The sequence below is a fragment of the Amblyomma mixtum genome, chromosome 4 (genome assembly GCF_055824585.1).
Source record: "Amblyomma mixtum isolate Tamu chromosome 4, ASM5582458v1, whole genome shotgun sequence".
Classification (NCBI taxonomy): Eukaryota; Metazoa; Arthropoda; class Arachnida; order Ixodida; family Ixodidae; genus Amblyomma; species Amblyomma mixtum.
In genome coordinates, this window is record NC_143015.1 from 70,050,320 (window position 1) to 70,078,036 (window position 27,717).

Sequence of the window (27,717 nt, forward strand, 5' to 3'; positions counted from 1 at the left end):
TGCACTCATTTTGCCCTCAGCAAGATCAACGTGCAGCTATGAACGCTGCATTGCGAACGGCTCATGATTAAACGTCCAACCCCGTTTGCTAAAAAGCCTCAAAACATGGTCGAAGACTGCAAAACTCAGCATGTCGCACAAATTACACGCCGAAAACACAAGCAGACGAACGCACAAATCTGCACCGCATAAGTTTGACTATTAACAACCGCAGTTAATTACGGTGTTTTTGCACGCACATCACCGATAAGAGTAAACAAATATGGAATCCGATAAACGCACTTGAACAGAGCGCACAGAGGATGTCTTCAAAACTGTCCTTGAAACTTGCTGCACTTTTCACGAGCACGAACATATGCCGTCCTGCGTCGAGAGTGCCATGACGCTATAAAATTACTCAAAAGTTTCATGCAAACCGCCTGCTAAAGCTGGAGACAGGTGGTTCGTTCTGACAGCTTGCGCGCAGACGAAAAACTCCACCGATCGCATTTTCTATTCGTCTATGATATCATTTGTTCTCGAGTCCTTAACGCTTGTCCGGAACAGCGCGGTGCGAAATACTATAATACAAACAAAAAGCATTTGTTTGCGCGTTTCTAGAAGCATGATTTCCTTAGTTCTATGGGCTTGGCGTTGACACCTACTGAGTGGTGTTTAAATTAAAGCGATTGGTGCAAAATAAACCACCTGTGAAAAAGAAAAAAAAACGCATATTTACAATTCTAGTAAACATTCATGACAAGTCACTCTAGGTGAAAATCTCTTATGTGGGCCGTCTGAAAGTCCTCCTTCACTTTTCAAAAAAGGTACACTTGGGAACCGACGTCATGGGCGAGTTTGCGGGGCACCCGAAGGCTTTGCCGAAGCGTTCCACCCTCTTGAGGACCTCTCCGCAGCCGGATGTCGAGCCGCATGTGACGCGGCAGTAAATCAGGAAGAAGACCATCTCTGACGTGAATGTCTCGCTCTGGCGCGGTAGCGAGTACCGGAGGTCCTTCGGTTCTGCACCGTCCTTGTGCCCTACTTCCGGGCCAAAGGCGGCGGCTAGCGCAATCTCCAGCGCCACGATGTGGCTCAAAACCCGGTCGCTGCCTCCAGTGCAGGCTACCTTGCCCTCGTAAACAGAGCGACTTGCACGGGAGATCCAGCTGCGCTTCTTGCGGTTCACGTCCAGCACGGCTCCCCGCTGCAATAAGTAGAGACGATTACTAAAGAAAACTTTTACGGCGGGAGCTTTCGACGAGGGCACATTGCTGCTCGATGTCAGAGCTGGACAGGGCTGCCTGCTATCCTCTCCTCGTTGGCTGTTCTAAAGTCTCCATAGCTCTATTAGACTAGCAGGCCTATATCGCGTTCTAGAGATCTGCATTTCGCTTTCAACATTTACTTTGCGCCGAAAAGCATTCTTTATTTACGGCGTGAAGCATGGCCAGAATGATGAAAGACATGGTTAAAGGACGCCGGAGATGGCACTCCTCGCATTTGTTGAGCCCCTAGTGGGACCGAGGAGAGCTTGTCTCGCCAACCGTAGATGCTTGGATATGTCCGCATGTGTGGTAAGCAGTGAGAAGGAGATCTGTCGGCAGGGAAGGAAGAGCAGCTATTTCGGGTAAGAAATGCTCGGGATTTAGAGTCTGCACGTTCATTTTCCTTAAGAATACGGGGATCTGGCACTTATTATATCAGTTGTTTGCTCGGGACTCGCTCCCTAGATTGCTCAGGCATGTGGACGAAAGAAGAAAAGGCGAATGCTCGGGCTGCTTGACTGGCACCTACATAGCCACGGTCACTTACACGTCCGAATACTAGAGAGTATAAGGAACAGGGGTGAAATAAAAGGCGGAAAGGTCGACGCGAACCACAGCTGCCGCATGAGAATTAGGGACGATGAAGGCTGCGATAAATCTAACTGCCCCGTGTACTCCCCTATCTTCATGCACTTCTATTCAAGGCTATCGGTGATGAGTTTCAGAAGTGTGTGGTTGAAGCAAAATTACTAAAAAAATCTTCCATAGAAAATGATTAGGAGAAGGAAAGGCGCAGCAGCTGCAGTGTTGTAGGCGTTACCGAAATAAAGTAACTGAATACGTTACTCGTTACGCTAAGAAAAAAAGAACGCGTTACCGCCCTACGTTAGCTACAAAAAAGGTAACGCGTTACCGTTACCGTTACTTAAAAAATATCGCACGTTACTTTGCCGTTACTTCATGGCCATAAATTTTAATCGGTGCGTCTTCGCTGTAACTGTAACCTATAACTCGTCTTCTCTGCAAGGCTTGTTTTCCAACCAAAAGGTCTCAAACCCTGACGACGCGCTCATATTCTTCAAGCGAATGGAAACTCCGGATGGTCGCACTCTACTTGCAATAGAGTCTAGGCAGGAAAAGGAGGGAGGCCGTCCTTCGTCACAGTGCTGTGGGGAGTGCGTTCTTCCTTGTTCTGGCTAGAGGAGAAAGGGGGGTACGGCTATGACGGGAGAAAGTTGGAGCGAGACTGTTGTTGAGCAGAAAATCTTTAGAAACTTTACTCTGAGGTAGCTCACTACCACCGGCACAAGAATTAACAAAGGCCCATTTCCTTTTTTCCTCTACTTCGGTGCTACAGCCAGTTGACTGCAATCCCCTTTTCTGTGCTGCACCATCGTACTCTTTCGACGGCTCTCTTGGGGCCATCTTGAAGTAAAGTGGCGACATTCCTGAATTTACTCAGAAGAGGGAACTGCTTCCACAAAGAATGCGAGAGTGTCGCCTGGGAACGAGACCTTTTGGTTGGAAAACAAGCTTACGCAGAAATTGACTTACAGATTTCTGCAAACGGTCCATTGGTGGCTCGGCATGCGTCCACTCTTTAGAGAGTTGTGTGTGTGAGTGGTTTGGGGGTGAAGACAAGTGTGTGAATGCGTGTTCGTGATTTTTTTTTAGTTTAGTGCGTCGTCAAGGGCAGGTGTTATTTGGCATGCATGCGAGCCGCAACAAGGGTCGTCGAGAACACCGGTAGATTTTGTATATTTGCGACATCATTTTCGGCCTTTTTTTTTCTTAAAAAGAGGCGGAGGGGGACAATTGAAATAATAAGTAACTAGTAACGTGACACCTCACGTTACCAAAAAATGTTAACGTAAGTACGTTACCCGTTACAGTTCCGAAATGGTAACCAGTACGTTACTAAGTTACCGAAAAAAGTAACGCGTTAACGGTAACGCCGTTACTTGTAACGCGTTACCGACAACACTGAACAGCTGTCCCATTTCAACACGGACTGCTCAAATGCGACTTGAGGGAAGGGAAGAAGGCGGGAGTGAAAGATGAAAGATGAAAGAGGTCCCATATTAAAGGGTTCTGGAATAATTTCGACCAGTGATTCAAACCTGCACTGACATCGCACAATACAAAAGCACACTTTGCGTGATGGAAGGGATGAAGGAGGGAGTTTATGTTTTATGAGGCTTAACGTACGTGCCAAAGAGACTCAGGCTATGGAGGAAGGCGTAGTGGAGGGCTCTGGATAAGTTCAACCACCTGGGGTTCTTTGACGTGCACTGACATCGCACAGTAAACGGGCCTCTAGAATTTCGCCTTCATCGAAATGCGACCGCCGCGGTCGGGTCCGAATCCATGTCTTTCGGGTCAGCAGCCGAGCACCATAACCACTGATTCACCGCGTTGGCTTGAAGGAGGGAGTGAAATAAAAAAAGAAAAAGGCACTGTAGTGGCGGCCTCGAGATTAATTTCTCGAGCCCTATAATACAGTCGAAACGACATCCTAGTCGAAATCAAGAGGAAGAAATGGGCTTGGGCAGGGCATGTAATGCGAAGGCAAGATAACCGCTGGTCCTTAAGGGTAACGGAGTAGATTCCAAGAGAAGGCTAGCGTAGCAGCGGGCGGCAGAAAGTTAGGTGGGCAGATGAGATTGCGGGGATACGTTGACCGCAGCTGACCAACGACAGGGTTAATTGGAGAGCCATGGGAGAGGCCTTTGCCCTGCAGTGGGCGTAGTCAGGCTGATCATGATGATACAAAAAGCACACGAGGGTCATTTACGGTTCACTTCCATCAAACCCGGCCACCATGAGACGGATGTAGACGTAACTTTGATACATGCCGCACCTTGAGGTCGAAGGCCTTGGATATGTGTCTGGCCACCACGAATCCCAGACCCGCGTAGTTGGCGGACAGCGAGGTAGCGTCCAAGAAGAGGAGGGGCTCGGCGAATGCGCCCATCTGGAGGAACAGCGAGTTCCACCAGTACTCGTAATGGGCCAGCTGGGCGTACGACAGGTGACGATGCTGGAGCGAGTCATTGATTGGCCAGCCGGGCATCCGGCTCTTGTAGTCTATGGCCGACTTGATCCAGCGCTGGATGACCGTCGGATAAGACGGCTGGAGCTGCTCTCTCTGCGCGCTTTCGATGCCGCGTTTTCCAGACGCATTGCCTCTGTGCGAGACATCCATGGGAAAACCATGAGGTGCCTGGCGCGCCATGGAACGCGTCTGACGAGCGGTATGTGGTAGCGCTTTTTTGAGTTCACGGTCGTCGTGGCCCGCTCTATTCCGGCATGTGGAAGTGATATGTGTACATTGCGCGCCAACATGACCAAGCATTGATATGATTCATTGATCTGTTAGGGTTTAACGTCCCAAACCGACTCAGGCTATGACAGACGCCGTAGTGAAGGGCTCCGGAAATTTCGACCCCCTGGGGTTCTTTAACGTGCGCTGACATCGCACAGTACACGGACCTCTAGAATTTCGCCTCCATCGAAATTCAGCCGCCGCGGCCGGGATGGAACCCGTGTCTTCCGGGTCAGCAGCCGAGCACCATAACCACTGAATCGCCGCGGTGGGACAAACGTTGGAATGCGTTCACAATTTTCCCACCATGTCCAACATTTTCGGATAAAAATTTTGAATGTCGAAAAATAGTAAGATATTGTTATTGAAATGTTGAAGGTAATGGTTCATTCTTGTGATGTGCAACAAAATCTTTCTTTTAGCATGTTGCCATCGATAGTATCAAGCATTTAAGACTGCTATAGAAAACCAATGGGGAACGCTTTTGACGTCAGCAAACACGTTAATAGGAAAAAAATCCAGGACTGGCCTCGGGTGGTGTGCGGATACATTAATTGTCAAAGTGAAATGTTAAATCTTGAAGTCTAATTATTTTATCGATTATATATATATATATATATATATATATATATATATATATATATAGCACAATAAGGTAAACGTACTTGGTTGCTAGTTTAAAATAAGATGCGCAGTTGAGAAACGCTTCGTTTATTGGGAGTCGACGTTTCGGACAGAGCCTGTCCTTTTTCAAGACTGAGGTTACATGGTTCTTGCTTCTCTTCTTAAAGGGTCTCCATCTGTACACGTGTTCGACACCTGAGCCAAAACAAGCCGACGCTGCAGAAGGAAGAACGGCTCAGGGAAGAGAAAAAAAAGAAAAAATTAACAAAAAATACACAAACGGGACAGGGGGTGGGGAGGGTAAATGTCGTCGCCCGCCACCCACGTATGCGGTCGCGGGGAGAAAAGAAAAAAGGAAAAAAGGGGAGGAAAAAAAAAGGAAGAGCGGGAGGGGAATATGGACAGAGAACTGAGTCCTAACGCAGCGGACAGCTAGCAAAGTGTATAGAGACAGTGTATAGAGATTGTATCTTGTTTACTCGTTTAAGTGGACAACATTTGAGTGCATCTCAAATCTATGCTGTGCGTCGGCCACTGTTTGTCTCTATACACTTTGCTAGCTGTCCGCTGTGTTAGGACTCAGTTCTCTGTCCATATTCCCCTCCCGCTCTTCCTTTTTTTTCCCTCCCCTTTTTTCCTTTTTTCTTTTCTCCCCGCGACCGCATACGTGGGTGGCGGGCGACGACATTTACCCTCCCCACCCCCTGTCCCGTTTGTGTATTTTTTGTTAATTTTTTCTTTTTTTTCTCTTCCCTGAGCCGTTCTTCCTTCTGCAGCGTCGGCTTGTTTTGGCTCAGGTGTCGAACACGTGTACAGATGGAGACCCTTTAAGAAGAGAAGCAAGAACCATGTAACCTCAGTCTTGAAAAAGGACAGGCTCTGTCCGAAACGTCGACTCCCAATAAACGAAGCGTTTCTCAATTTCGCATCTTATATATATATATATATATATATATATATATATATATATATATATATATATATATATATATATATATATATATATATATATATACATACACACACACACACCTGAGCAGGTGAGCAGCCTGACACAAAATATATATATATATCGTGCGCTGTTCTGTGTTACAAAATACTCTCAGTCATGTGGGCTACGCTAAGCGTCTTATGCAAGTTCCGCTGGCGAGAACTTTGAAAATGTGCTTGTGCAGTTTTGCGAGCGCTCCCGCATTACATAAGAACTCCCAGTCATTGTACATGTTCGGGGAGTGAGGTATCATAATGCGCCACTTTTCATGGTATCTTTCAGGCGGTACTCTCTGGATTTCCTCGATGCCTTACAGCAGTCGCTCACTGTCACGAGGAGCGCGAAACGGTTCGGAGTGTATCTTTTTTTGTACCGTTCTCTTCATATTTAGAGGCTTACTTTTCAAAAATGTTGTTAGCGGCTTGGCCAACGGCAGCGTCCGCGACGTCGGACTGCCAGGATTCGAACCGGGTGGCCGCAACTATAGCAGCGGCTTCCTTGCGGGCCTCCTTATCCATCCAGGGCAGCGACCTACGGGTGCGACGATAAAAGGTAGCCGTAGTAGAATTCATCGGGTTTTCACCATCAGTATTGGAAACAGCAGTTGTTGCAGTTGCGGTAATTGACAAACGCTAAGTACGATCTGGTTTTTTTGGCCTCTCATTCAAGGGGTGGTTATCTTAATTACACTTGGAAAATTGCCAGGGGAAATGCAACCTTACAGTGAAAGTTACATGCGGCAAGCTTAGATGAGCCTTCGTGACACCCCTTTATGGCAATTTGCACAAAGTATGCAAAACACTGAGTATCAGGCACTTTATCGCGGTAATAGACCACTGCAGCTTAACATTATCGACCTCCTTCTGACTGGTGGTCGTGATGTGTGGTCGCCTTCATATGAGGGCTTGTGGTGGGCCTAGAGAGGTTTTGCGCTGGACCCAGAGCTATGGTTGGACTAGAGATTGTCTAGAGGTCTAGAGGCCGTCTCTGCAGAGCTATGGTCATGACAACAAATTCGATAGAATTTGAATTCGAAAGCAATATATGGCTCCTCAACAACAAAATCAACGGTGTTGACCAGTTGACCACGAAAAGTGCTACCAAGACCTTACCTACGTACTAAAGCTTTCAAGATAAAGATCTCTGAGCTGAAGGCCTTTTGCTTAAAAGCCTTTGTGGAAGTGGCCTTCAAGTCAAAGGCCTTTAAGGTTAAGCCCTTTAGGGAAATGGCTTCCGGGTAAAGGCCTTTAGTTCAAACGCCTTTACAGTAAAGGCCTTCTAGGCAGGCCTTTATGGTTCAGGCCTTTGCGGTGACGGTCTTTAGGTCAAAGAATGCGTTCGCCTTCACAGCACATAAAGACCTTAATTGCCCACAGTAACTTTTTTAAACATTGTCACTTCTCGCCCGGCTATCAAAGCATCATCATCTAGCTCAGATTTGCTGGAAGATGCTTTGAGAAGGCATTCGTGGCCATCAGAATTGAAATCTGAACGCTGAAGACCGCTTACGTTGTTTTACTGCGTTAGTACTTAGAGTGGGCATTACCCTCATTTAGCCCTTGTGTGACTGTGTTTGTTTTCCTGTCTGTCTGCCTGCTTGTATGTCTTAAACCTGCTTTCTTGCAAAACTGCTCACCTGCCAGCTGCATACCGGGTTGTGGGCAACCTGCCCAGGTGTGTATGTGTGTGTGTTTACATACACGTATCAATTCAGAATGACAGGTGGAAGTTCAATAAATCGCGAAAGGTTACTCGGAAAGTGCAACCTGAATTCGCACCCAACACAAGCAACTCAAGCCTCACTGGTGGCCGCACCTGCCATTGCAGACCAGTGGCGCATCGCTTCACCTCTGCACCAATTCACCAGGAGTGGTATGAGGACTCCTAGGGATCTATGAATGCAAAGTCGACAATTATCAATTCTGCATATATGGATATAAGCTAATATGAAGCTGTGATGACAGCTTCATATTAGCTTACACTACTAAAACAAACACTACTAAAACAAGCTTTTGCGACTTGTTTTCTTGGCATAACAGCAAGAAAGGACATAACTTGTTTCATGTCATAATCACACCAAGACTCATGGGCTGTTAGCGTTCTCTCAGATACGCAGTTGTCCTTAAAGAAAACAAATAATGAATAATGCGCGAACGTTATGGGGAACTTAAGAAGTTATAACGGAGACGTTGTTCATGCAAAGACCTACAGAGGGGTGAATGTAGTCTTTGAATCAGACATGCAATAGAAGCAACAAATTAAAATTGTTTGCTCTAAATTAGCTTATGGCTGTTATATTTTATTAAGGGCGAGGGAATGTTTTCGTACACCGATTTTCCGCATGTTGTACTTCGCGTTTGTCCACAGTCACTTATGTTACTGCCTAGAGGCATGGGGCGGTACCTATAAAATGAACTTAGCATCATTTTTTACGCTTGCAGAAACGTGCTGTTCGTACCATGGGGCGGTACCTATAAAATGAACTTAGAATCAATTTTGAGCTTGCAGAAACGTGCTGTTCGTACCATAGCCTTCGCAAAGGCAACCGACCCTAGCCGACCAGTCTTTTAAGAACTGCGAATATTACCGGTATCATTTGCATACAAACTAAAGATAGCTGAAATAATAAACATTGTAATGAGAACTAATGATCCATTTCCTCTTACACTGTTTAGATCGCCGCTGAGGCAAACAAGAGCCGCCACTAATAATAGATTTAACCTACCGCCTTGTCACAACACTTGCGGCCAGAGGCTTTTACAGCATAATAGTGCTCAGATATGGAATAGATTCCCGATGACATCAAACTCAAACATAATTTTTCGGCCTTATTGAAGAACATTTTTCTTGTCTGTCCAGAGCTGTGGGACTAAATGCGTTTACATATTTACAATGCCGCGATTGCAGTATCTCACGTCCTTTTGTACATGTAGTTTGAATGTCTGCCATTTCTTTTGCGAATATCTTGTATTTGGACCTCTCACCAGCCGAGCTGGCTATGGGTCCAATCAAATTCTGATGTATTGGTTTCGCGAAATAAAATGATGATGATGATGAAAAAAAAAATACGTCAGCAGATGTAGCAGCGACACGCAGGTACAGGTGTTCGCGCGTACCCAAGCATTGTGATCGTGGTGTTGCGGATGTTTTCCAGAATGTTTTCCACATGTAACATTCCCACCGCGCCAAGCGACGCCCGCGCCCTCTCGAGGAACAGCTGCCGCAGGAAACGGCTCTCGGCTAAAGCGTAGCAGTCGACGGGCCGGTTGGCCTGGGCCAGTGCCACGCTGCCGTAGGACACGACGCCGCCGTCCAGCGAGGTGACGACCGTGAACTGCTGCGCGAACCACCAGCCAAGCGTGTACAGCATGTCTTCGTTGCTGCAGGGAGAACAATTGGAGTCACGTGAATGTCTTCCCAACAAGGTTTTCGCAGATAGAGGCGCCTGCGCCTCCTTGCGAGACATCAGTTTTGCAACTCCTCGTCTCAAAGCTCAACGGTGTTAAAGCTTTACGAACAGCAACAAGAAGCCCTCCATTGCACCGTCCATGCAGCTGATATGAGTTTCTGAGAAATATTTCGGCATCTTACCTTAAGGTTCAATGAAGTATCAGCGCTGTCTGCTTCCAGAAAAGATTAACAGAATATTGACGCAAAGCATGACACCCACTGCCACACAACACTGAACTATTTTGCCACGGCCACCTAGCCACAACTGAAGCCACTTAGCCAGAAGTAAAAATTTCCGCAGGCGCACATAAATTAAGTGGATTCGTGAATAAGGCGAAGTGTACGAAGCATCGCGTTCTTCTGTTATTGGCCCCCGGTTCGTACTCGGTGATCCAGGTTGGCCTTCGACGGATGGTTTACAGCAAGGTGGGGCTTCCAAACAGGCGGGTTGGTACAGCAGTACGACGTCTATTTTTTTGTTTTTTTGCTCTTAGTCGTCATACGGAATGGAGCATGCGGATGTGGCGACGACGACCACGCGAAATGGGAGACTCAGGCCATTACTGCTCGTACTATGAAAGGACGCCCATACCTTTCAATACATGATCACGTGGTCAGTGAACTGGAAGCGGTAACTGAACCGCACTTCACTCCTCTTCCTAGATTCCACATGATTACACAATGTCAAGACCCTTTGATCCGCGTTTCATAGGCCCTTTAGTGCTCAAAAGAACTTTTTCACCATATAGGTCTACGCGCACGTCCACGCACACGTCTATGCCGCACCATAGGCGAATGGTCAACCCGTACACTGCACATATAACGGGGTTCTGATGTGAAGCTTTCGGTACCATTGTGTATTTTTTCGAAAAGAAAAAATACCGGCGTCTGTTCTATGTGGTGATAAAGTCAGTGGACAACGCCGCTGTCCCGAACTCCCTCCCATGCCCTTCCCGAGAGGCATGGGAGGCAGCCCTGCTCAACTGCTCGGGGCTGGAGTCTCAAAGGGCTCTAGTCCAATGGGCGCGAGCAGCGGCCTCGTCCAGCGGGGTCCCGGACTAAGGACTCCACCTATGTAAAGGGCAATTTTTAGCCTGCAAACTCTCCTTTAGTTCATTGAAAAGTTGTCACCGCCACCACCCCCGTTCACCAGCGTCATCTCTGCTCTTGTGACTTTAGGCACAGCGCCTTAAAATCGGCTCGCAGGGTTGATACTCCCGAGTGCAATTTGTCAGCGAGCCTCTTCTCTGCCTTTAAAAGTTGTATGACGTACTTTTGTGGGGTTGAAGGAGCTGCCATAGGCGTTCTGCTTGAGGATTCTGTGTCCACTTACTCTCAAGGAAAATGCTGCCTAATTGATTCTAGCACTCGGCGCTGTTTGATATGACCAGTAACGAAACTCCCCATGGAACCAGTTGATCGAACCATGGCACTGTCATTGGACTAAAACTCGGCGAAGTGGTTAATTGATTTTGGAGGGAAGGAAAAGGCGCAGTATCTGTCTCGCATATCTCGGTGAACACCTGAACAGCGCTGTCAGGGAAGGGAGGAAGGTGGGAGTGTAAAATGAAAAAAAAGAAACAGGTGCCGTAGTGGAGGTCTCCTGAATAATTTCGACCCCCTGGGGACCTTTAACGTGCACTGACATCGCACAGCACACGTGCGCCTTTAGCGTTCCGCCTCCATCGAAATGCAGCCGCCGCGGTCGGGTTCGAACCCGGGTACTCCGCCTCGGTAGACGGGCGCCTTTACCAGTGAATGAATGAATGAATGAATGAATGAATGAATGAATGAATGAATGAATGAATGAATGAATGAATGAATGAAACCGCTGAGAAGGAGCCCTCAGATCCCCGGTCCCGGCAAGCAGGCTTGGGACGCGGGTAGGTATGCTCCGCAGACTAAGAACTACCTATAGTGCAGTTACATTCTTGCTTCACGGCCTCAGCCGCCTGGCGGATGACTTGCTGCTGGATGGCGGGGTCCTCACTCCGCAGCAAAACTTTCCAGGCTTCTCCACTGTTAATGTTTATGCCGGTGCCCGGGGAATCGGAGCATCCCCAAATCATGTGATCAAGAGCGCCCCTTTTCCTTCAATTCTTACATTTCGCATCGTTTTCATTCCCGGCCTGTGTCAAGTAGACCCAGACTGGCATATATAATAATGAGCCATTGCTGAACGCTGATCACATTGAACGTATAGCTGTTCTTGCTTTGCGATATACAAAAATTTTGCACATCATGCCAAAACGGCGTTCTAAAAGCTAGAAGCATATGCGAGAGACAATTACTGTTTATTTTCTGTGTAAAAACAACTAAATTGTTTTTGTGTGAGCGCTCTTCACTAGCCATGCCAGGTCGTAACTTTCACTTAGATACCTTTCGTACAGTCTTTTTTGTCAAAAGTAGCCAGGCTCCATGGTGTACTTCTCATTTGCTTAGTGGAGTCCTTGCGGCCTCCCTGAAGATAAAACGGTCATAAAAAGTGAGGAAAAGGGTTGTTCTTATCTGAGAGATTTAGAGCTTCGCGCGTGACATGAGTGCTCCACTACACGATTAAGATGTAAGCTACGCAGGCTGGTTACTTTTGCAAGGACTGTTCCTAAAATTACATAGAGGGTAGTGGTTATTGTGACATGTGTCTGCTTAGTAAGTACTTGGTGACTTCTCCCCGTTTTTGATGACTGTACACCGTGAAAATGGGAGCCGTATGGCGAAATCGCAAAATTTTAATGAACTTTATCGAATTGTTTTGAGATGAAAGGCATTGAATATTGAAAAGTACAATCTTGTTTATTAGAAGCCGGTGGAAGAAAGATTGGACATGTAATATTTAAAAAATTCTTTCTTTGTCCCAAAAGGGGTTTAAATTTGGTATTTCCCATAGACAGCCTAGGTTTAAGATTCGAATCGGTTCGGAATAAATGGTAGGCTAGGTGTTGAGACCCCTCCCTTTGACCAGTGCGGGACAACACCTGGAACCTAAAGGTCTAAGCAACCCAAACCGTTATTTACCCATTTATTTACATGAAAAAAATTACAGCCGATTTAGCTTACTTGTCCAAATGCGAACTATGTGCGCTAGCATGTCGCGTTTCATTTAGCTGTCACTTCGAGGCTAAGGTTTGAAGGTTGTGGTTCAGGCAAAAGTTGACGAAGTCGGTGATGGGGAGATTAGGGGAAGCACAGCGTAAAATTTTAGGACTGCTTAACGCACCTCAAGATCGCACTGCTACAGCGGTGTGTTATGATCTGTTACGCACGAACGGAAGTTGATGAAGACGACGACAGTAAATGGCAGATAAACACCTGGGATGATCGGTTGCAGTTATAGCAAAGTGCTCTCGTGCCGCGGTCCGCGTATCAAATGTTTGCTCCGCCACGGGTTCGAAACCAAGCCGCATCAATATTTGTTTAATTTCTGGAGGTCTAGCTGACTTCAGACATACAAAAAACGGTTTTTTTCGAGATTGGGAACCGTCTTTGAGCACTAATACTGACTTCACCTATTGAAGCTCCATTGCCGGCAAGGCTGAGCGGCGAAAGTTAGGGACAATCCCAAATTCATGTTAACGATATGTCAGCGATGGACGGGGTGCTGTTCGAAAACGACATCATCGACAGTGCACTGTGAAGGATGGCACCAAGACGATGTCTCATACTATACGGTTGCTGAGTATTATGTGCATCCTTGGTGTGTTATTCTTTTCGACTCATGATATGTGCGCCACGCGTTGAAATATTACCTGATGACTGCGCTACGCACCAATACGGTTACACGAGGGGCCGGCTGCATTTTCTTCCTCATAAGAAAGACTTTCACATGGTAATAATCGGTGCCATCGAAATAGACTCCAGAATTTTTTCCTGGCGTTTTTCAGGAAGATGAAAAATGTGCTCCTCGGAAATGCATTTACAAAGCTTGGATTTTCAGAATACGTGCCTAAAGTTATGGTTAGCATTTAGAATGTCGCTCGTCATACTCTATACAAATATGCCGGCTCTAGGACAGCTGCAATGTCATGAGTATAATCAGGCTATTTACTTAAAGCGAGAAAACCGACTTCCGATTGCTTTTCTTGAATATTTGATCAGCTTATCGTTTGGATGTTGAGGGACTTCTCACAAACATGCCTAGGGAGGTCAAATGCCGGTCCTTCACGTAATGTATGCATGCATCGTTTTTAAAACTACAAAGTTGAGCTTACCGCAGCTGGTAGAGCTTCTTTAGTCTAGAAAGTAATTTTTAACTTCTTTGCCACCATATTATCTGGCTGAACTTCATCTCTGGTGTTCTGTTTCATCGCGGTCAACTGAGGTTTGATTACGGAAAACGACAGGTTATTTTACGGGGGATATGCGACCGAATAAACAGTATTATTAGACTACTATAGTAATGCCGCATCTCAAACACACCAGCAGTTCAGGTACATCGAAGAATTTTTTTTGTTTTGATGTTGAGCCACCATGCAGCGTTAATGTTTCGTTTAACTGCAAGAGGTTTACTTCTGGTTTCTCTATTATGTACCTTGTCTATATGCACGGTCATCCATGCAGAAAAATTCAGCACAACCGCACTGCCTTAACGAAAAGTTGCGTTTAAACGCAATTTTTTCGTATGTCGTAAGACTGCTCTATACGATCCGTATATCCGCAGTTTCCTCATCGGGACGCTTGTAGTCTTCTGCCATTTATGATCAAAAGCATCCACTGGCTTGCTATGGCAACCTTAACTGCTCGATGTGGGCGCAGGACTAAATTAAAAACCAAAATATTGCAATACATAAGAGGATTAGACTATTCCCGTCAATATGTTCAGAAGGAGTACCTTACAATATTCCACAGTTGTCTCAGATTTACAATTGATAACTAGCAAACTTGACTTGGGAGGAGCCGCTGTACGCATGAGAAGAACAATGATGTCATTGCAAGATAGTTCCCACACGTATGGAAGATTTTTATTGCGAAAGCAATACTACACCAGGTCTAACCGCTCGTCGCGTGGTCCGTTGACCCCCCTGCTCCTCGAGGAGGCGCCGCCGCGCCTAACAAATGGTGTGACGTCAGCCTCTCCGTTGCTATGGCGACGCGTGACGTCAGCTTGCTCTCTCCACCGCAGCAAGGAGGAGCCGGTCCTGCGGCGCTCCTCGAGGAGTCTCGCCATGGAAGTCACCGACGAAGAGTCCATATTTGAATCTAGTTGCTCTACTGCTTCTGAACAGTTGAACTCTAAGGCGACAGCCAAGCAAGCTAGGAAGAATGCAAGAAAGAGGTTACAAGGTGCCCAAGAAGTGGAAGAAGAACGAATTCGGAAACGGCAAGAAGCCGAAGCAGCTTAACGAGCTGTATCGAGTTCAGAAGCTGGGATTAGGCAAGCTAAACGGAATGAAGCCAAGCGGAAACAACGTGCCCAGGAAACAGAGGAACCGCGAGAAGAACGTTTGCGAAAACGACGAGAATCAGAAGCAGCTAAGCAAGCTAAGCTTTCGCAACCAACCAGGTTTAACCAGACCTAAACCAGACCAATTTTTTTATCATTGCTGCTGTTAGAACGCCATTCCCAAAGTGCTCTTACTGCTCAGCATTCATAAGAATCGAGTTCCCATTAATCCTCATTACTTGATCGCTGACGATATCGCTAGAAATTTAAACATGCGATCGGATTCCCCATTCCGAGAGCGACATGTCCACTCACCTGAAGCGCACAAACAGTTTGTTCATCGTTTTCGTCAAACTGAAGTCGTCGATCAAGACGTAGTCACTGGCCTGGAACTGGTAGGGCCGCAGGTGCTCGTTGAGGAAGCCCAGCCACATGTCGGTGGTGATGTTCGGTGTGAAGAGGGAGGCAACACTCAACGGCACTTGAGCAACCGTGGAGCGTGCGTCGTTCTCCCTGTGGGGGTAAAAGTGACTAGCCTTCAACGCGCGAGGTGCTTTGCGATAAACAGAAGTGACACTTTCATAACAGGCTGGCCCTGCGCTAAGTGATGCCATTTCAGGTTTATTGCTGACCCGATGCGCCAATCAATGAACAAAACAACCATGGCACACAGGCAGGCACTGGTACAACATGAATAAAAAGGAACGCGCATATTTGATCAACTGATTGAGGGCAAATTTAGATAAGCCTCTAACGATGGAGTACGGCGTTCTCGAGGAAAAACACGTCACTTTCTGTGGAAACTAACTTTTAGAGCTAGAGGATGACAAAAAGTGAAATACACGTGCTGCCACTACCGGCTGTTTTCGGAACCAAACTGAAGTGAATCAATGGAAGTTTTTTTCTCGTGCCAATTGCTCAGGGTAAGTTCCCCTGACACCCATTTGCGCGCGATGAGCACTCGGTTATTTTCGGCTTTGATGCGACGAGTCTACATTGATTGCACAAATTTTTTGATGTACTGTTTTCTCGGCAATAAATAAGCCTTTTGGCGCCGGACAAAAACGAACAAAGCTAGAAAAAAACACAAAATAGCCTTTAAGGTTATAGTGGCTTGCAGCATGTCCCTGCGGACAGTAAGTAAAACTGGTCGGCCAATGTGCGTCTGCTACAATACCAGCGACAACTGGATAGCTCTTGCACACAGTGTTCAACAGAAAACACTTCTATATGTAGTCGTTTTTCCTTCGTATTTCGCTCCAGCCTCCATCCTTTCACGCTGTAACTAATTTTCATTCCCTCCACACCGGTCTACTCTATACGCTTAGGTTTTCTAGATAATCGGTCCTTTTCTTAACCACAAGAAATATTATCATACTGTAACTGACCACTGAAACAAACATCATTGTACAAGTCAGAGCTTCTGCCTCTAAGCTTTGTCTTAGAGAACGGCGGGCCGCTTTCTGGCAAACTATCATAGATCCGCCCTTGTGGCTTCTGACTGCTGCACTGGGATACCAGGAGACCTCAGGACAGGCGTCTAGACCGTCTAACTTTTACGGGCTACGCAGGGATTGGTTCACCCCTGTATTATTCGCTACATGGTCGATCCTACCGGAGTAAAGAATCGACTGCGACAACTTACGCAAATGGGACGTTAGAGAATGCAAACTGTCTAGTGGAATGCTTTTTGGAAGAGCTAATTCCGCGTGGCGTGGTGAACACATCATCAACGCCTCTTCTCCTTAGGAGCAGATCGAACCCTTTTTGGCGCGCTGGTTCGCCCACACGTAGCGATGTAGCTCTACTCGTCGGGAGTGGTGGCGAGCTGTTAGAATGGCTCGAAAATGATGTAGCTGCCTTGCGACACAACGCATGAAGCGGCTCATCTTGGGGAAAAGGTAACAAATTTTCTTCGGCGATTTCCGGCTGAATGTAGGTATTGGCTACCTGTTCGCTCCCACTCATGCAACGTTTGAAGCAGGTACAGAGCGTGGGGAATGACTGAGGGAAAGAAAAGACAGCAGGAGAGGCCTCATTCGTCTGGCACTGAAATCTAGAACTGATTGCGCGTTACTGCGACGATGTGAGCTTGAGTGAAGCTTATACGAACTAACTCTTTTTCAGAGGACTCGACGATGGCGTGAATCTCGTTCTCTAGGCGCAGCAGCGTCGGGATGCGAGCGCGGGCGGCCTGGCTGGCGTCGAAGATGTCGTAGAACTGCATCGCGTACTGCAACAGTCGGCCTTGGTCTGCGGAGATCTGCTGCTGGCGACGCCATTGGTTCATCTTCACGCGATTGATGTAGAGGCTGTACCTGAGAGCGTAATACAGAATAAAAAGCGCATTGCGCCCTAACGGTTGGTGCGACAGGAGCTGCGCAAAAATTGAAATAGTGTTCCCACCAGCCAGAGGATACTTGTTAATATTGACAGCCCCCAGTGCTCCCAGGCTGACCTCCGGATAAAGAAGCCTAGATTTCTGGGCCGCACCACCGACCGTTGCTGGACTACCTTCGACAGTGTAGTGCAGCGTCAGCTGACATTGTGAGACCAAACCTATACTAGTGAATAGAAGCCTTCCATTAAGAAGGTTGACCTGTTCCAATTGATGCGGACTTACACTGATCAGCCAGATTTCATCTACTTCAAAAGAATGCCTCTGGCAAGCTGGGGGAATCTTTATATTTCAAAATCCAGTTTTGCACCTAACAACCTATGCCACCTTCTTTTACACGTTCCTATGGAATAAGTTCATTTATGCAATGGGACCATAGGTTGAGTTCCAGGAGCAGTGCCTTGCAAATGGCCTTTTTCACTTCATTTCAGGTGGGATTTCACTAACTGCCGCTTTTCTTTAACTCAGTCCAGTGTGTGCGGAAACTGTATAGCTTTCCTTTCTTTTTTGCTTTTATGGGGATATAACGTCCCAAAGCGACTCAGGCTAACCTGGAGTTCTTTAATGCGCACTGACAACGCACAATACTCGGGTCTCTAGAATTTCGCCTCCATCGAAATTCAACCGCCGCGGCCGGGATCGAACCCGCGTCTTTCGGGTCAGCAGCCGAGCACCATAACCACTGAGCCACCACGGCGGGTAAGCTTTCCTTTTTAGCGGTAAGGCTGCGCTTGTGGATGCTCAAAGAGTAATTTGGTTTTTTATTAATGTGCAGTTGCATGCTCTAAAATAATTGGAGAAAAGAGAAGGATGGCCGAGTCATGTACTTTAAGACAGAAAACGTGCTGACAGCGCGGATAGAGCGAGGAACGCACCTGGTCTCGTTGGGCAGACGCCGCATGCTCATCTCGAACCAGAATGGGACACCCCAGTTGATGAGCAGGTCCAGCAGCACGTACAGCGCGTGCCTGCCCATCGCGTGGTACTCGGGCCACGACAGGCGGCGTTCCCGCATGAAGGCCTTCAGCTCCGAGACGGAACCCTCGTGCGGGTGCATGCACGCCTCGTACAGGGCGAAAGCAGCTGCGATGGGATCCCAACATCAATTTTCAAGGGCCTACCTTCATGAATTCAGGCAATATGCGCAAAGTTTAATAAAGAAAGCACGAGTCCCCTGAAAGAATCCTTTCATCCAGGCCTGAACCTGTAAAATATTGACTCATAATACCTTGGCGAGTCAATGCGTTGAGGATTTTTACAAGACCGGTTTCTCACTGTGCGCCCTTTTTGTGAAAACTCAGAATGAAAACGGCCACGATTATTTCTGCGGAGCCACTCTACCCGGCACCTGCCAAGGGGCTGAGTAAGGCGGAGGAGCGAACTCTGCGGCGCCTGCAGACAGGAACCCTTCTCTGTCCTGCCATAGCAAAACACTTCGATCCGAACACAGATGGGCGCTGCCCGCACTGTGGAGAGATCTGCGATATCTTTACATGGTGTGGGCATGTACTCAGAATCCTCACCTCCCCCCTTCCCCCACCCCCACCCGAGAGGCATGGGAGACTGCCCTCCTCAACTGCTCCACGCTGGAGTCCCAAAGGGCTCTGGTCAAGCGGGCGCGAGACGGGGCCTCGTCGTGCGGTGTCCCGGACTAAGGATACCGACCATGCAGCAGTGTTTTTTAACCCTCAAGCTCTCTTTGAATAAAAGTTTTTCACCACTGTTGCGACGCAAGGTAGCAGATCCCACCGCTGCCACCAGTTGTTGCGGCTCGAGGTAGCGTGGCCAGTTGTGGCGTCTCCAAGGGGGCTCGTCCGGAATGAAGGAACTGTCTGAACTTCAGATGGTTGGTTCGAGATTACAAAAACAAGCAGATTTAATGGCAAGGAACTAAGACACTTATTTACAAAAATTTACAAAAAGAAGAGCAAGGAATCAAACGTTAAGAGTTCATAGCGTCGAGCGTCTGGATGAGCCTGATACCCAAGGCCCAGAGCCAATGGATGAACCTATTCCCAAGGTTCAGAGCCACACTGGATGAACCTATTACCGAAGGTCCAGAGCGTTCGTGCCCACTTTGGTCGCAGGTTATATAGCCCAAGACTCCGCCCCTGCACCAGGCGACATTCCATCGAGACACAAAAGATCGGCACCAGTACCATTGTCGAAGACCTGTTGAGCCTCCTCACTAGGCGGTAACTCATCGTGGCACAAAAGATCGCCACCACACACCACTGCCAACTAAGACATCTGCTTAGAGCCCGCACGTGGGAACTGGCGAGTCCGCATTCCTAAGTCCGCAGTCCGCATTCCTATAGCATTGTGTCGTGTTGACGTCACAGCCGCAGCTGCGCAGGCTTCCTCTGATTCGTTCCGTGTTTTTTTCTCAAGACGAGGGACACCCTTTCTTCTCCTGTTGTCGGTTGCTTCTCGAAGGGGAGGTCGTTTTCGCCGAGCCGAGTGTGGGAAGAGCCTCGTCGGCCACTTCCCAGAAAGTCGCCCTTTTCTGTGAGGTCATCGAGGGGTCAAGTTGAAGTCAAACGACCCGTCAAAATTGACGCTACGTCGAATCTCCCTCCGTTTCATCTCGGGTCTCAAGATGAGTCGTAACAGCTACCTCCCCCGCCAGACGAGTCTCGGCGAGTAGCAGTCATCGCTGCTGCACGAAGAGACGACTTGCAGAAGCATGCCAGAAGTATGCCAGAAGCCCTCTGCCGCTCGCAACGTGGTCTTCTATTACGCCGGCCAAATTCTTTGAGGCGTCTCTGAAACCCCAACCACATGCGCAAGCAAGCACTAAACTTCCCTCCGAGCAAACCAGTTCCAAAAGAGGGTGCTATAATCCGGTCAGTATAGCCATTGTGAATAGCTCACACTGAAAACTCCCAGGACCCACCCAAGCTGAGAAAAACCGAACCTGCTACTGTACACCCTCACTTTCAAAAACGCACGAAAAAACTTATAGTAGCAATTTTGGTTCATAAAGAGCATTCCGGACCGCTTAGAAAGAACAGCTAAGCGCGTCCGCATTTTCATGCAATGTACCCTTTTTGCACGTACTCTTTAAAATCAAACATCTTTAAAAGCAGCAAACTGATCGAAAATCATCAAGTTTACAAAAACCACTACCACTAAAACTGAAACTGTGTTTGCCTTCATCCCTGTCCCGGTTTTTTTTTTTTTTCAGTGAGTCAATGTAACCAAAAAAAATGGCAAACACTTATTCCCTGAATTGGACATTCTTCAGCCGCGCCCTGCGCGGTCGTGGTCGGATGGCCGGTCCACAAGCAGGTGCCTCAAAAAAACTGCGGGGTTGATTATTTCCGCCTCCGCGCGGCCTACTACAGAAAGGGCGCCTTCTCCATTCTTTTGTCCCGGCTTGTCGCGTCCCCCTCCGACTCACGCGGTCTCTGTGGCGCCCCCTTGTGTGGCCGTCGAGCCCTATTCTTCGTAACGCTAGTAACGCGTAGCATGCGTCACGTGTCCAACGACCACGCCGTCTGTCGCTCTTTCGGCCCGCAAGGGCAGTCACCTGGGCTTTCATCGTGCCCATCCGCCTTCGGGAAAATGACACTGTGGGTTTTCCCTTTCCCTCAACAGTTCTAGCGGTGCTGTCCCGCGTTAATTTGCCGGCCCTCGCATCAGCATTAATCTCTGCCCTAGCCTTTCTCAATTGGTTGTCGCGTTCGCGATGTTTCTTGGGTAGCGACGCTACTCGTGCTTTAATCTGAGTGCTAGGCGACGGATTAACTGACGAATCGTCTACTCCGGTGGTTTCGTCTGAGCTGCAAAGCTCATTTTCCTGCTGCTTTACTATCGGAGCAACATCCTCCTCATTCCGGGCAACAGAAACAATCTCGTCTGTACGGCACTTTCCGGCGAGCGTTGCGCTCCTGCCTGGCGCTTCACTGTTGCCGTCAGGCAATTCCCGTTCACTCGTTGTGCCGCTTAGTACCGGCGCCTCAACTTCTTGACTGCTAGTGCTCGCCAGCTGCACCAGCGGTGTCCCCTCTCTGGCTCTGTCATTTTTTTCACACCGAACCTCACTGCATTCTTTCTGGCGCGGGACCTCTGCCTTATCTGCCAACGCGCCATCTGTCTCAGGGCTAACAGTAAGCGTTTCTCCCATCTCATCTTCCTTGCATGGCTTCCCGTTCACTACCAGGTCATGCATGTAAGGTTTCAGCAGCTTCATGTTTTCATCGCTGTCACTGACATACGAGAACGCCACCTTTTCTTTTCGGCAGTTCATTGCTATGTGACCCGGCTCATTGCATCTGTAACAAGTGAGCGGCCTTCTAACCTCAAACGCGGCTTTTTCTTTCTGTGCCTTGGCCACTTTTGCACCCTTCTCACTGTCGTCCTGTTTTTGAGGTTTCTCGTAAGGAACCTTCCTTTCTTTCTTCCCGACTGTAGAGCTCGCAAAGTGCCTCTCGGGACGATAATTCGCACTCCTTCCGAAATTACGGGGCCTATCAACTCTAGTGGTGTTGCTAAACTGCCGGCGCGAAGCGTACTCCTCAACGAGTTCGGCAGCTTTCGTCGCCGACGCTACGTTGTCCCGGTCCCTTAGCCAATTTCTCTCCTCTTCAGGGAGGCAGTTGTAAAACTGCTCCAACAAAATTCTCTCAACTACAGCGTCCCGGTCACTATATGACTCCGTACTCTTTAGCCACTCAACCAAGTTCACTTTCAAATTGTACAAGAAATCGGGATAGCTCTCGTCCCTCGACTTCTTAGCTCCCCAAAATCTTTGCCTGAACGCTTCGGCGCTAAGTCTGTACTTTCTTAGAAGGCAAGCCTTGACCTTCTCGTAGTTGTCCGCGTCCTCCCTGCTGAGCCGCGCGACAACCTCCGCTGCCTCGCAGGGCAGAACCGTCAGTAACCTTTGAGACCAAGTTTCTTGACTGTAGGCGAGGTTCTCGCAGGTTCGTTCAAAATTTACAAGATACAGACCGATATCCCTTGATACCACATATGGCTGCATGTGCTTAGACATCTTGAACCCTGTCTCCTTGCTGAGAAGAGGTACCACTTGCTGGGGACAACCGCCCGACCTCTTGCTCAACTCCATATCTAACTTACTGAGCTCAGCCTTTAGCTTCAGTAATTTTGCTTCATTCTCGCGTTTGCGCTGACGCCACTTTTCCTCTCTTTCTCGCTCCTCCTGCTGTCTGAGCTGCTCTTCCTCTCTCTCTTTCTGCTGTCTGAGCTGCTCTTTTTCTCGCTCTTTCTGCTGTCTGAGCTGCTCTTCCTTTTTTTGTTCGATGAGACTCCACTCTTCAACGAGCTCCTCATCATCTGCCCCCAAATCAGTAATGGCCTGAATGATCGCGGGTTTTCGTGCCAAACCCCTTGTCTCAATTCCCAATTCCTCACACAACAGCAACAGGTCCGGCTCCTGCAGTCTCTGTAGGTCCATGATAGCCATGAGTCTGCGCTATTTCCAAAACAACTATGCGAAAATACCAAACCTCTAGGATTTAAGCACAGGTGTCTGCCAGTTCTAAATGTTAACCCTCTTTTAGACCCTGGTCCACATCAAAGGAAAAGCCAAGCACTCACCCACACACGTGAACATGACCAAGACAGCTGCACTCTCGCTGGCCGACCGTTGTTGTCGCTTGTGGCTTCAGATTCCCATCGCTGATCCACAGTTGTTGGGTCTTCGTATCTCACCAGTCTCTTCGGATCCCAGGCTTCGGATCCCAGGCTTCGGATCCCAGGCTTCGGATCCCAGGCCTCGGATCCCAGGCTTCGGATCCCAGGCTTCGGATCCCAGGCTTCGGATCCCACGGCTTCGGATCCCACCGCTGGCAACCAGTTGTTGCGACGCAAGGTAGCAGATCCCACCGCTGCCACCAGTTGTTGCGGCTCGAGGTAGCGTGGCCAGTTGTGGCGTCTCCAAGGGGGCTCGTCCGGAATGAAGGAACTGTCTGAACTTCAGATGGTTGGTTCGAGATTACAAAAACAAGCAGATTTAATGGCAAGGAACTAAGACACTTATTTACAAAAATTTACAAAAAGAAGAGCAAGGAATCAAACGTTAAGAGTTCATAGCGTCGAGCGTCTGGATGAGCCTGATACCCAAGGCCCAGAGCCAATGGATGAACCTATTCCCAAGGTTCAGAGCCACACTGGATGAACCTATTACCGAAGGTCCAGAGCGTTCGTGCCCACTTTGGTCGCAGGTTATATAGCCCAAGACTCCGCCCCTGCACCAGGCGACATTCCATCGCGACACAAAAGATCGGCACCAGTACCATTGTCGAAGACCTGTTGAGCCTCCTCACTAGGCGGTAACTCATCGTGGCACAAAAGATCGCCACCACACACCACTGCCAACTAAGACATCTGCTTAGAGCCCGCACGTGGGAACTGGCGAGTCCGCATTCCTAAGTCCGCAGTCCGCATTCCTATAGCATTGTGTCGTGTTGACGTCACAGCCGCAGCTGCGCAGGCTTCCTCTGATTCGTTCCGTGTTTTTTTCTCAAGACGAGGGACACCCTTTCTTCTCCTGTTGTCGGTTGCTTCTCGAAGGGGAGGTCGTTTTCGCCGAGCCGAGTGTGGGAAGAGCCTCGTCGGCCACTTCCCAGAAAGTCGCCCTTTTCTGTGAGGTCATCGAGGGGTCAAGTTGAAGTCAAACGACCCGTCAAAATTGACGCTACGTCGAATCTCCCTCCGTTTCATCTCGGGTCTCAAGATGAGTCGTAACACCACCACCACCTACTGAAGCGACTCAATGCTCAGGACCACAAGGTTGGAGGACACCACGAAAGTCTCTCTTATCAAGTGCTTTTCGTTGTGACGGGGCTAGCAGGCCTAAATGAGGATGGTTCATTATTAGATTTCAGACAAGGGCGCAGTTGCAGCACGCAAAAGACCACGCAAACAGCGCCTGTGTTTGCGTCCTTCTCTCGTCTTGCACGTGTGTCTACTCCGCCGTAGTCTTAAGTATGCACAACCAACAGGAAAGCCATTACGTATTATTATTAGACGTTATGGCAGGTTAGCAACTCATTAATTACGAACCACGGGAAATGTGGCCGTTTTCTCTGGATCGCGACTTCTATTTTTATAGCGCGAGCTTTTATACGGAGCCCACTTCCAGCCGTCGCGTGGATGAAGCCCTTCCGAGGTCCCCGGTCGTAACGGACAGGAGTCGAAGATAACGAATGGAAGGGCGACGGTGGGAGAAGCAATGGACAAAGTAGAGGAGAAACCGAGGGAGGCTGTTGCCTGCAGAGAGATTGACGAAAGAGATAAACGCAGCGATGGCGCCCGCTCCTTGCGGTCGGAGCCGCCAAGGAAACGCTGCCAGTCAGCGGGTCTAATCAGTTCTATGCACCTCTCTCTCCCCGAGCGGCCGCATTTCAGGAGCGAAGTCCTCGGTGAGGAGGAGTTCGCCCAAGATTCTCAAGTCGTCCAAAGAGAACGAAAGAACATAAATTAAACATAGAGGGAACCCGGACCTGTCGAGCTTTCCCAGGGCATAATTAAAATACAAACAAATGAAGAAGACGCTCGTCGCGCTCCTTCTCGCACGGTGCATCGTCGAAAAGACCGAGTTGTGCATGACGCCTCTACTGGTGGCGTCGTTGGGTGGCGTAGCCCGACCGAAGAACGACGGGCGACGAAGGGCTAGCAGGAGCGAGAGAGGTGCCGCCGACAACGCCTCTAGAACTGCCGTCTAGGATGAGGTTCGTGCGAGGAAGGCAGCGCTGGAGGGGCAACGTAGGAAGCGTCAGCGCCGAACAGCCGCCGCTGGTTAGCCGCCGGCTTACGCCGATTGCTTAAGTGGGCCGTTCATAATTGAGCTAATTTTTTTAAACAGCCTGCTAGACTGCTTATGTTGTGTCGCACATATAAATCAAAACGAACGAGCTTCTGAAAAGTGTTACGAAGAGACTGAATATTCGTTGCGAAATGTAATACGTGCAACTAACTAGAATAGTGAATATCGATAAAATTAAGTAAACATTAGCCTATATTACAAACAATTGGACAAAAAAGCACGAATATACAAACACTTTTTCCATTATAGCAATAAAACGCGCTGGAAAATTGACGGTTTAGCTTGCAAAGGCTTTGAGCTATAAAAATTCCAGGGAATCTTTATGACCAACACGCCATAGTGCAACGTTGTCTCGTGGCATTGTAAAACGTAAGCAGCCTCTCGCTTTATATGGTAGAACATTTTACAGAAGCAATTATTTATCGCACTTAATGCAATTTCAATACTTGCCCATTTGGCTTAAATCGACACCGGTGGGTGTGGAAGGATTGGAACGGTGGCTGTGCAAAGTTCGATCAGTTTGTGCGGATGCTCTGAGTCAAAGGCATGAGATCACCACCTTACTCGCTGGTGCTGCCAACGCCAGAGGTGTACCTAAATGGCGGCATGCGTCAAAATCGTCCCGTCCTTGTTCTACTTTTGATGCATTATGAATAAACCCCACCTCGCCCAAGTTTAAGCTTTTATCCTGCGGGCGGCCATGGCTGCCAGTGGTCGCGACACCAGGGTGGTTTTACGCCGGGTTTAAAATGTATAACTGGCGGCCAAAGGTTATACTACGTGAAAAATGCCCCTTAAGCCACTCATCCGTCCAAGAAATTACGCGACGTGCATGCACAACGCCGCAGCGTTAACTCTGATGTTAGCGCTCACATTCATCCACTACGGGCGATAGACTGTCTGCAGGCCTGGTCGGAAAAGAGTTAGCCAGTGATCGAGAACGAAGCTATCAGCCACCACCGGCAGCGCTGTGTGCGAAACATGGCCGCCAGACGCACCCTGCGGCCTCCTCTTGGATTCGAGGTACAGGGCACCACGCTTCTTCCACTGGCGCATCATGTGGGTGGCCGTGTCGACGACCAGGTCACTCTCCCACTTGATGGGGCCGCACACGTGCGCCTCGATGTCGTCACACGGGTCGACGCTGCGGTCGAGGCGGCTGAGGATCTCGGAGGCCACATGCTGGCAGCCGGGTGTGTCGCAGGCTGGACTTCGCTCTAGCATCCGTGGTCCGAAGGGCCATCTACGTACCAGGAACGCTGTCACGAAGGCGAACACCACGACCACGACTGCGGAGCACACCGCGACTGTCTGCCACCGGACGTCGCAGCGCAGGATGTCGTTCTTCTTCGGAGTACCGGTGTCGGCTCCTTCCTCCGCCTGCGCCCCAGCAAAGAGCCCATTAAGGCTGGAGTCAACTAGCAGGTTCACTAAGCGCTTTTCCGCATGCCTGAGGTTTTGCTCCGCCGGTGGCGCGCATTGCTGCGGTGGACGGAAAAGCGCGCGATGCTCCTTTACTTGATGTTGAGCTTTCAGCTTGCATCGTAGAGTCTTTGTCAACGGCAAGACAGAGAAGTCAGTCAAGGGCTGTGAACTTTCATATACCACAGCAATGAAAGATCGTAATTTGCGCCATAGAAGACAACAGAAGTAAGATAAAACTTAGAAGACCGAATAAATGCGTGTATCTTTCATACGAGTGCTAACATGCTTTTCTCCTTCAAAAACGCACGGCTGACAGTCTTCAGTTGATGTTGAAGTAACGATACTGTAACAGCCATTTTTCAGCATGAGATAGGACTGCAGTAGCCTCCGCGCATATCTCCCGTCTACGCCAGTACTTCTTTGCCCATTTACTTCATGGACAGAGGGAGGCTGCAAAGTACCTAGAGAACTCCGACATATTCCCATCATAAATGTATTGAGCCCAGAATGCTATGTACGGATGCTCCACCAACAGTAATGCGTTGACAATTCTTAAGTTTGACTCTAACGCCGCATCATTGGAGCGTGTTTAGCACATGCAAGGAGACACTCACCAGAGAGTGTAAGCGGTCCATGACCATCTCGTCCAAAGCTGTAACTCCAGAAGACTTCCTTTGGTGGTGCATCCCGGTGCTACCCGCAGACTGGCTCCAAGCGGGAGCCACGGCGCCGGCTGGCAGAGGTGCGCTCGACGGTAGCTTGGCATCATGCTCGCTGTTGGTGTCCTCGCTTCCCCTGAGCTCCGCCGAGTGAGGGAGTGGGCCACCAAGGGAAGCGGCGCTGTCCACGGCTGTTGTCGGTGAAGCGCTCTTCGTAGCCTTCGCTGAGTGATCCCGAAGGCTTCTTGGAGCGCTGCCGCCCCTTCTGACGGTCATCATCGGCACCGTGATCTTAGCAACGGGCAAGAGTTGGCGAATGCTCCGATGTGCCGCCTGGTGGCCCGTATCGGAGGACGACCCCGAGGAACCTATCTTGTCCTCAGTCGACTGGCAGCAGGATAGAGGAGGTGTCTTGCTGGTCAT

The 27,717-nt window shown here is 48.8% G+C and overlaps 1 protein-coding gene across 1 annotated transcript; it reads right to left on the bottom strand.

The window, feature by feature from the left end:
• Positions 1 to 790: 790 nt before the first annotated feature.
• LOC149346863 (neprilysin-2-like) lies at positions 791 to 27,717 on the bottom strand. Its single transcript, XM_089541437.1, has 9 exons — positions 27,250 to 27,717; positions 26,209 to 26,590; positions 18,291 to 18,498; positions 17,135 to 17,335; positions 15,333 to 15,548; positions 9,304 to 9,567; positions 6,587 to 6,718; positions 4,108 to 4,546; positions 791 to 1,186 (listed from the first exon to the last, which is right to left on the bottom strand). The coding sequence occupies exons 1-9, from the start codon at positions 27,715 to 27,717 to the stop codon at positions 791 to 793; spliced, it is 2,706 nt and encodes a 901-aa protein (XP_089397563.1).

Excerpts from the sequence above, each read along its gene's own strand:
- LOC149346863 (XM_089541437.1), bottom strand. The coding sequence starts at position 27,717 with ATGACCAGCAAGACACCTCCTCTATCCTGCTGCCAGTCGACTGAGGAC. Across the intron at positions 18,499-26,208 it reads ATCCAAGAGGAGGCCGCAGG|CTGCTTTCGCCCTGTACGAG; the intron begins GTGCGTCTGGCG and ends ATCCCATCGCAG. Across the intron at positions 15,549-17,134 it reads GTCGAGTCCTCTGAAAAAGA|TCACTTTTACCCCCACAGGG; the intron begins GTTAGTTCGTAT and ends GTTGAAGGCTAG.